A 10,402-nucleotide genomic window follows, 5' to 3' on the forward strand; every position below is an offset into this window, starting at 1 on the left:
TAAACTGTTTCCTGAACTGTAGATGATTTTCGTTTGCTGTATAGACTCAGTTTTACAGTATAATGTTGTAAAATTCATAAAATGTTACTGTGACCACTCTTACATCTGATTTGGGGGGTTTTTACACCAGCATTGTAAGCAGTTATTGTCCATTTTAGTCCTTTGTAACTCAAATTCAGCACAACATATTTGTATTTATGTGCTCTACAAGTTATGTTGAGACTGTGTTAAGCTTTACTGCTAAAAAAACATCATAATAAAACATTTTTAAAAACATGTACCTGGATTTAATTACGCATCTTCATTATCCATAATTCATGGTTTCTGTAGCTCTGACAATGCCACTGCATGATAGGTTAATCAAGCAAAGAGTAAACATGGGAAGTGGACATAGCTGTGCTTAGAGTGAAGCACAGCTATGTCCCTTTTGTTTTCTTGCTTTCGTAAAATTGGGCCCCAACAATAAGACAAGTTTCTACAGGTGAGGTAGGGCTCACGGAAGTATTTCATACAGCTGGTGTTTCAGACTGTGCCAACCTACAATTCCTACATACACATGCTCTGTAAGGTCATATACTGCATTTGTGTGCATTTACCGGAGATATTTTCTGTAATTTTTTTCATTCTGTTTGAAGTTTAAAAATGATTACATGTGGTAATAATTGTGTCAGTTGAGATATAAACCTTGCTGTGCCATCACTTTGGTTTAACTTCACTGTCAGTTCAATTTTCACTGGTTGATGTTTGTTGCCACAAGATAATCCTGAATCATGTTTTAACCTTCTGTCATTGCATTTACTCTGGTTTGCAGCTGTCTGTGCTTCTGTGTGGCTGGACCTGAGTTATTATTATTACTACAGCTAATGTTTACTACTTCTGTTACACCGTGTATTAGGTGTAAAAATCTTCTAAATGTATGCAATTTCATATAAACAACACTTTACAACCATGTTCAGGAAGATAAACCAATTTATTCATCTGTTACAAAACAAGTGGAATTTCTGCAGTGTTATGCAGCTGTTGGTGCTTTTGTCTCCACCCCAGGGTGCGGTCTCTACTTCTTGGACTTGGTCGCCACACCACGGAAGCAGCAGGTCAGGGCAGCTACCACCGCCATAAACTCCTCAAAGTCCACCACGCCGTCTCCATCAAAATCAAGAGCTTTGACCAGATCATCCACTGCTTTTTTGTCCTTTGCTCCCTATAAGGACCAACAGAACACCAGTACTGTAAGCTACAGTCTGCAAGCTGCTAAAAAGGGCCTCGCTTTTTAGTCAAATAAAAACAGTTAAAATTAAACAAAATGTTGTTGTTAAAGTTAAACAATCAGTCTGCAAATACCGTTAGGCTGACACCTTTTGTTAAATTTTAAACATCACAACTTGTCGGAAACACTTCTAAAAACATCCAGAAGCATGCAGCTGCAGGATGATATGTCCTTACTGCTTTCATTTTGCAAATTAACCACCAAAACCAATCACCAACACATAATTCTGTATATTTTGCAGCACATAGTAAAAACACACGTATGCCCTTTGGGGTGTACATTACCGAGATCATTTCAGGCATTTCTTTTTCCAGCAACGTCTTGACTTCAGATTTGGACAGGCTGTTCGGGTCGCCATCGGTTCTTGCATACTTTTCAAAGGTGTCGAGCATCAAACACATGGAGACCTGTAACTGAGTCATGTTTCCTGATTGATGGGTTGTTTTTAAACGGGTAGAGAAAAAGAAATGGAAGATCGACAGAGCAATACCTGTGCAGGCAGTGAAGGAAAAGAGGAGATACGATTCTTTTTATACCTTTAAAAATGGGCTTGGCCACATTGGGAAGACAAAACCTCTAAAGGTGTGGCAGTGTTTACTGAAGGATGTTGCACATATCAGGTTTCATACTCTGAGAACACAGCCTCATTCTCCCAACGCCCAGTATGCACATACTGAAAGGCCATATGCAGCTTTAGTCATTTGCTAGTGGACTTTGGTGAAAATTAAATGAATATTTCATTGTTGATAAACATTGTGCTGCTTTGGATACGAGTTTAACTTTCCACCACTGCATTTCCTGTGGTTGGTATTTGTCTGTGCTTCTGCATAGGGCTGGACTCAAGCCACTAAAAGCCATACCATTTTTAACCCTGTGTTTAAAAAAAAGTACACTGTGTAAATATCATCCTAGGTTATGCATTTTTATATTAAATCACAACCATGTGCAGGTAGATAAATCCCTTTATTCAGCTGTTACATAACAAGAGGCATTGCAGAGATACTAGGGAGTTGTTGCTGTTGTTCCCAGGGTGTGGTCGCTACGCTCACTTCTTGCAAGGGCGGCCATGGCAGACGCAGGTGATAGAAGCTACCAGCACCATGAACTCGTTGAAGTCGACCTCACCGTCTCCATTAAAGTCCAGCTCTTTGAACAATTTGTCCAGGTCTTCTTGATTTTGTGCTCCCTGTATAAATCAAAAGATTATGTCACTAGTGCTACATTACATTTTCTAAACTGCCAAAATTGTCGTCGTCAGTATCATTTTTATTCATATAAAGCCTTTTTCAAGATCATGTTGTTCCAGTTCGATGACAAAAAACCCTGAGATGTGTTTGATTGTCTTTACTTTTCAAAAGATATCGAAACACTGCATTACTGTTTAACCAACAAAAAACAAGTATAGCCAGCTCTGGAGCTCATGATGCAAATTTTTTTATAATCATTCAGTGCCTTTATTGTACTTGAACTCCTACCATGAGTCAGGATGTTTTCTAACTTCATGATAAACTCTTGCATAGAGTATATTTAGTTGATAAATATACTTAAATACATCATGTTATGTAAATTTGAGCCTATGTGCCTGATCCTTGCTGAGCAGATATCACCACTGTACCCAGCACTGACATGTACATGGCCCAGCACGTGCGTGCCTCTCCAGGAGTCAACAGTACCTTGAGCAGTCCAGGCAGCTCGTTTTCCAGCAGAGCCTTGACCTCGGCTTTTGTTAGGCTGTCCGGTTTTCCCTCCTTTCCTGCATACGTATCAAAGACCTTCATCATGCAAGCCACGGATGTCTCCAGCTGTGTCATGGTTGCTGTTTGATGGGTGGTTATTCAGAAAGAGAGAAAAAAACTGGAGGTGGACAGAGCAGTAGCTGTACAGGGAATGAAGGATTAGAGAGGGGATTCTTTTTATACCTTTTGAAAAATAGGTTTGGCACCACTGATAACACTAGCTTCTATTGCTGAGGTAGTGCTTCCTCAAATGTTTGACTCTAGTAAACACAACCTTGGACCTGCATTGCCCAATATTAGCATCACCTGAAAAGCCATATGCAGCTTTGGTCATTTACTTGTTGACTTAAGGCGAGGCCTATCTATTAACAGAACAACAAAGGTAATAAATTCTGTGATTTCAAGCAGGAAATAAGCGACTGTTTTATTATGCAAGCTGAGCTGCAAAGTCTGTTGTCGTTATCATCCAAACACGATAATGAAACAAGTTTAAACCTGCTGTCAGTGCAGCATTTACTGTGGTTGGTGGCTGTCTGCGTGTCTATGTAGGGTCGGATTTAAACCACAATAGGAAAGTTACGAAAACTGAGTACACGTGGGCGTGATCTCATAAATGATGTTGTGGAAATTGTGCTCTCTTAAAATGTATATATATATATATATATATATATGCATGAAACATCAAAAGCAATTTTGTGGTCAGATAACATGTCACAACACGTTGCTTCATTATGTCAAACACAACGAGAAATAAAGTTTCTTATGCAGAATGGATGGCAAAGGAGGAATCAAAGATGATGGCGTTCAGTGACCGAGTATCCAAGTCATGCTTTCAAATTTCATTTTTTATTAAAAAAATAAAAAGCATGTGGATGTGGTAAAAGTGCAAGGGTGCAAGCTTGCAAGTAGAAGAAAGCTTGTGAGACTGTAAAAACCTGACCAGTGAATAGTGGTTAACACATTTTAGAGGGTACATCATGGCATGCAGGCAAGGTGTAGTATCACACTGTAAGTTTGGTTTGTCCCTCTGTCAGTCTGAACCTGGCTGACTCAACAGGTCAAATATTTGCATTACTTTCGTCCATGAGGCTAGTACATATTAATCACCACTTTCTGATATTATCACAAACCCAAATGTGTTAATGCAAAGTAATGTGACACTAAAACTGATCTGTCTTGTAGCTGTTGGTATCACTTACTGTGTTTAGCTTCTGCTTGAGGCAGAGCTGTTATGAAAAATACACTGGAATTTTAATTTTAAAAACCTTAAAAACACACCATTTTCAAAATATTTTCCAGTACAGCACATTTTACAGCTTTGCCAAATGGTGTAGACTTTTCATATCACAGATTGTATATTGTCAGTACTCAGTACTTCATGGTGAAAACTAAGCTTGGTCTCATGGCTTCTGTTTCTATTGTGCCACTGGCTTTTTCACTGTGGTGAAAGGTGATAAAAGATCTGTACGTGCCCCTTCATATACGTTCTTTCCTCCCACTCTTTTCTCCTTTTATATGTGCCTGCATATAAATGCACTTGACAAATATTTTAGGTATTAAACAACAAATCCTGCAAATACATTTGGGTATACTGTATGTATTTCACTATGACACAAAAGAAGTGCTAAGAGATAATATCTTTCCTTTGCACAGCAGTTAGTTTTCCATGTATGGTAACCAAACTGGGTTTAACTGTAAGCTGTAAAGCTGTGTTCTATTCAGATGTGTTGTTGACAGGCAGTTTGACCTGGAGGCATGCTAAACAACGCAAACTCTACAAACACAAAAGTGATTCTTGGAAGTTCACTGTCAGGAGTTCCTATGAAAGGCGGTGCCTTGACTTTTGCTATTTAAAAAAACATTAGAGCGCCTTCCAAGACTCATGTCCCTGGTTATTGTAAAATCATATATGATATTACATGATATGATAATATTGTCATTATTTTTATAGAAGCTGAAGATGAGCACAATATCTTGAAATAGCAGTAAAAAAGATCAGTGGTATATACAATATATAACATAAAATATGTACAATGTGTGATGTACATTGGCATTATGCGAAATTCAACAGTGTGCTTATACACACGGTGCGGTGTATTGGGTGGAGTCCTGGATAAACAGGTGCAGAGATCTAATGATGTCTTAAGGCTGCTAACCCAATGCATCGACACTTTATACAACTTTTTTTTTGATACACACAAACAAAACATAATCTTTGACTTCAGGGTGGCTGTAGGTCAGGAGGTAGAGCAGACCATCTACTGATCGGAAGGTTCGTGGCTCCCCCTAGTCTCCATGCCAAATATCCTTGGGTAAGATATTAACCCTAAGTTTCTCTCCGGTGCGTCTATTGGATGTGTGTAAATGTTAGTCAGTAAGAAGTACGTTAGTAAAAATCATAGAATTAAGTGCTTGGGGGAATCTGGCATGTTGTATTAAGTGCTTTGAGTACTCAAAAAACGCTATTTAAGAATCAGTCGATTTACAATGCATTGCTTCTGTTTATAGCATCACATGGAGGTGTGTATTGTATTTATCTTATCTTTTACAGTCATATGACTCAGACAAGATTATTGCCTGAGTCATATGAACAAAAGATGGTTCTGGAATGCAGCACTCCCTAAAACAGGGAATGGTAACTGGAATATACCAACTACTGACACATCAGTGGGGGACAACCATAAATATTTACTTCTAATATATTTACAGTTGTGTTCGTAATAACTCATTGTGGACATGACTGCCATCATTGCTGTTTTAATTATTGCTTTGAACTGTTCTTTTTCCAAGTTTTCATAAGTTTAAATAAATTTTGGATTTTCTTTAATCCACACGGGGTCAAAAGTATACATACACAAGGGGAGCTGAAAGTTCTACTGTGTGTTTTAACTTGATAAGACCAAGGCGTATTAACTTCCTGTCACTAAACATGATTGAGTACGACTGGTAGTTTGTCATGCCAGCATTTTTTGACAGCGCTTATCGGTTTGACCAATACTCAGAACAATAGGAAAGTCCAGGGAACTCCGTGAAGATCTCGGAAGGAATTGTGGATTTATGTAAATTGGGAAGGAGTCTTGGACTCATGTCTAAACAACTGCATAATCCAAGATCATCAGTTTAAGGAGCTGAACCACTTCTTCGCACACTTTGCACGCTTTGAAGTGAAGGGATCAGAGGCAGCAGCAGCAAAAACATCGGACAGCAGCAGCAGCCCAAGCCTCATGGTGCAGGAATATGAGGTGAGGCGCACACTGGGGGCAGTGAACCCCATGAAGGCCGCCGGTCCAAATGGGGTGACCGGAAGGGTTCTAAAAGAGTGTGCAGACCAGCTGGATCTTCACTAAGATCTTCAACACTTCACTGTCCCAGTCCTGCATCCCGCCGTGCCTAAAGTCGGCCACAATTGTCCCACTGCCAAAACGTACTGACTTTAGAGAATAGAATAGAATAGAGAATAGAATGCCTTTATTGTCACTATACAGTTGTACAATGAGATACAGAGCATCTCCTACTCAGTGTAAACATGCTGGGGGGGGGTACAGTTCTGCAGTGCTATGTACATATGGACAGTATTAACATAGGGAAAAAGATATATATATATATAAAATGTACAATATAGCAGCCTTTAGCAGCCTCAACGACTACCGACCAGTTGCTCTAACACCTCACCTGCTATAATGAAGTACTTCGAGAAACTGATCCGACGTCACATCGTGTCCTGCCTGCCACCCACACTCGACCCGCTCCAGTTCGCATACCATCACGGTGAGGCTTATCTCTGGGGGAGACGAGATGGCATACAGAGCTGAGGTTCAGAAGTTGTTGGATTGGTGTGCAGACAACAACCTGGACCTCAATACCACCAAGACAAAAGAAGTGTAAGTCAACTTCAGAAGGAGGAAGTCTGAGCTGCAGCCTGTCAGCATCAATGGGGAGTGTGTGAAAAGGGTGTCCAGTTTCAAGTTCCTGGGTGTGCACATAGACACAGACCTCGAATGGAGCTCAAAAACCTCTGCGGTTTTGAAGAAGACTGAACAGCATCTCTACTTTCTGAGAATCCTCAGAAAAATGGACCTGATCATCTTCTACCGCTGCTCCATTAAAAGTGTGCTGACATACTGCATCTGTGTGTGGTTCTTGAGCTGCACCACGGCACACAAAAAGGCTGTTCAGAGGGTCATAATACGACCTGTACAGCACGCACTGTTTCAAGAGGGCACGCAGCATCCTATGGGACTGTACATACCCAGGTGCTTAAGCTTCTGCTCTCTGGCAGGAGGTTCAGGCTGCTGAGGTCCCGGACAAATAGACTAAATAGACTAACAGCTTTTACAACAGGACAATAGCCCTAATCAGTGCAAACAGCTGACCTGATTGGCTACCTCCCTGGACTTTTTTTTGGGGGGGGGGGGGGGGTGTAACAACAATAACAATAATACTATTTAGATTTATAACAAGGTGCAATAATAATTAATGTGCAATAATAACAGTGTGGAATACACATACACTTATTCTTCATTTTATTACTAAGTGAAGTTACTGTCTTGTGTTGTGATGTGTCGTGTCGTGTTGTACGTAATGCCGACGTGGGACAGTTTTCCAATTTCATTGTACTATTGTACTTTGTATGACTGTGCAATGACAATAAAGAATTATCTTAAACGTTATATGTAAGGATGGGACAGTTTAGACCTGCTGTTCCACCAATTCCTTTTTAATTTCATTCAGGCCTTTCTAACCATTTTTAAAATGTTTCCGCCTTTCTTGTTTTTCTTTAATTGTTGGAATTTATAACAGAGTATGTTTCAGAAGATGACCAAGTAGCAAACCTCCAGATTAAGAATGTATATCATACTACAACACACTGGAGGTGTGAAATTGTAAAGGGTGAGATTAGGCCTGTGGCTCTCTAACCTGACACATCTGAAGCTACAGCCACAGGAAATAACAGTTGTTTCACTGTGAATAAGGCTTTTTTTTTCTTTTTAAAAACTTTTTCAGAGAACTTATATTTATAGCAGTATTGTAGCACACTCTCACATACAGAGCTCTCATAGAAAGTAGCGTGTGTGTTTGAAGTATGGGCAGTATGTGCTGCCCATACTTCAAACATAGGCTAGTTCATTATCACACCTACGATGGGCTACTTTTGCCTTTGTAAACTATAAAAACTGTTAAGAGAGTGTCAAGGTACAAAGAAACTGGAAATGAATTAACGACTGGACCATAGGTGATACTTCTCTGGGTGCACATCTTCAGTAGGACAATGTTGATTATAAGGTGCCAGTAAATCAGAATACAACAGCTAGTTTGTTCAATTGTAACAGTAAATGGACTGTATTTTATAGCACTAGTGACATACCACTAACCCTGAAAGAAAGTAGTGCTGACACATATTTGTTTTTAATAAAGGGCATGAAACCAAACACTAATATCAATAGATTTAAAAGTTTAAACACATACACTAAGTGGTAGGAGACCAGACGGTCCTTTTTGTGTCAAGTCCCTTCAAATGTTTTGGTCTGTAAAACTTTTTGCATCATAAAATAAACTATAATTTCAGACTACATGAATCAAATGCTTTTTGCAAGCTCTGCACAAAAGCCACAGACAGGCAGAGTTAACAGCTTGGAGCAAGGTGCATCTGTTACTCATTATACTAAGGACTGAGGAAACACCCTTTTATCATCGGTAGTGCCGTCGCTTGGTGTAGTTTTGTCTATCTTCTAACTAAAGACATGAGAAAACCTTTACTCAAAGTAGTAACAAAGTTACCAGTAAATGTTGTACAGCAGATAAGTAATGTTCTTGGTGTGTACAGTATTTGTGCAGACAACTGCACAAACCATTTATTCTTGTTTTATTATAGACTGACTTTAAAAAGGGGGTTGATCCAAAGTTAGCTTGCTTTTTTATTGTAACTATCCATAAAACATTTTATTCTGTTATCTCATACAGCTTCATTATACTGACAGGCCCTGTAGATCATTTGGTTGAATGATCACTGTGCAGCATTTGTCTGTTATGAGCCACCTGTGTGGGCTAATCCAATCGGAACAGTATGTGGGGGGATATGTTTTGGTATTGGCGATTATGTGTATATGTGCTTGGACGGTATAAAGTTTACAGTGGAATAATACTCGGTGTGGTCATTGACTCATACCAACTCATGAGACAGCTACAGGCCCTATTCAGTTACTGGCTGAAACTGGTTGCTGGACTTCCTGACAGGAAGACAGCAGACATTACAAGTCTGCAGCAACACTTGCAGCGCAATAACACTGAATACAGGGGCTCTCCAAGGATGTGTGTTGAGGCCCCTCCTCTTCACTCTGCTGACCCACAACTGCACACCATCACACAGCTCCTACCTTTTCATCAAGTTTGCAGATGACACAACTGTGGTAGGTCACATCAGCAACAATGATGAGACCTACTACAGGAGTGAGGTTTACCATCTGGCCGAGTAGTGCAGCAACAACAACCTGTCCCTGAGTGTGGAGAAGACTAAGGAGATCATCACAGACTTCAGGAGAATTTACACCCTGCACACCCCACTAACCATCAGTGGTGCTGCTGTGGAGAGGGTAAGCAGCACCAAGTTCCTGGGTGTGCACATCTCAGAAGATCTCTCCTGGTCAAAAAGCACTGCATCACTGATCAGTAAAGCCCAACAGCTACTCAACTTCCTCAGCCAACTGAGGAGAGTGAGAGCCTTAAACCCCATTATGAGCACCTTCTACAGAGGCACCATTGAGAGTATCCTCACCAGCTGCATTACTGTGTGGTATGACTCCTGCACTAGGTCCTGCCGGAAAAGTTACAACGGGTAGTGAGAGCAGCAGAGAGGATTGTGGGTACCTCTCTTCCCTCTCTCCAAGACATCTACTGCACCTGCATCTAAAGCCCTCTGTATTACAGGTGACTGCACACATCCTTCCAACAGCATCTTCAGTTTGCTGCCATCAGGAAGGATACTGAAGAGCCTCCGGGATAGAACCAGCAGATTGAGAGACAGCTCCGTCCGTCAGGCTGTCAGGATGCTGAATTGACTCCCTGCTCTCACACACACGAACTCCAGACCTGCATTCACCTCGCCCCTCTGAATCCCCCAACCCCCAAACATACAAAACTCTGAACCACCACCAATGCCCTTTCACTGACTGCCCTACCCCCACTTGCACACCTACACGAACTTGCCCACAATCACTATGATTGTGTTGGACATTGCCGTTCATATAAGATTGTATTGTATTGTATGGTGTTGTACATAAGATTCCTTTTTTTTTCTTCTTTTTAATCTTTATATTGTTTGAGTGTACACTGAGGGCCGTGGTAGCAAATTCTTGTGTATGACTGTACATCGGTTTCACCCTATTAGAGCACTTCGCTCTCG

General features: G+C 40.5%; 2 protein-coding genes across 2 annotated transcripts; both read right to left on the reverse strand.

Annotated features, from left to right (window-relative positions):
* Positions 1-951: 951 nt before the first annotated feature.
* Positions 952-1,779, reverse strand: LOC106096483 (protein S100-P). Its single transcript, XM_013266079.2, has 2 exons — positions 1,552-1,779; positions 952-1,201 (listed from the first exon to the last, which is right to left on the reverse strand). Exons 1-2 carry the CDS (start codon positions 1,687-1,689, stop codon positions 1,055-1,057), a joined length of 285 nt encoding a protein of 94 aa, XP_013121533.1. The 5' UTR covers positions 1,690-1,779; the 3' UTR covers positions 952-1,054.
* Positions 1,780-2,211: 432 nt separating this feature from the next.
* Positions 2,212-3,170, reverse strand: LOC100705545 (protein S100-G). Its single transcript, XM_003458176.5, has 2 exons — positions 2,941-3,170; positions 2,212-2,453 (listed from the first exon to the last, which is right to left on the reverse strand). The coding sequence occupies exons 1-2, from the start codon at positions 3,076-3,078 to the stop codon at positions 2,313-2,315; spliced, it is 279 nt and encodes a 92-aa protein (XP_003458224.1). The 5' UTR covers positions 3,079-3,170; the 3' UTR covers positions 2,212-2,312.
* Positions 3,171-10,402: the final 7,232 nt, after the last annotated feature.

The sequence above is a fragment of the Oreochromis niloticus genome, linkage group LG3, assembly GCF_001858045.2.
Source record: "Oreochromis niloticus isolate F11D_XX linkage group LG3, O_niloticus_UMD_NMBU, whole genome shotgun sequence".
NCBI lineage: Eukaryota > Metazoa > Chordata > Actinopteri > Cichliformes > Cichlidae > Oreochromis > Oreochromis niloticus.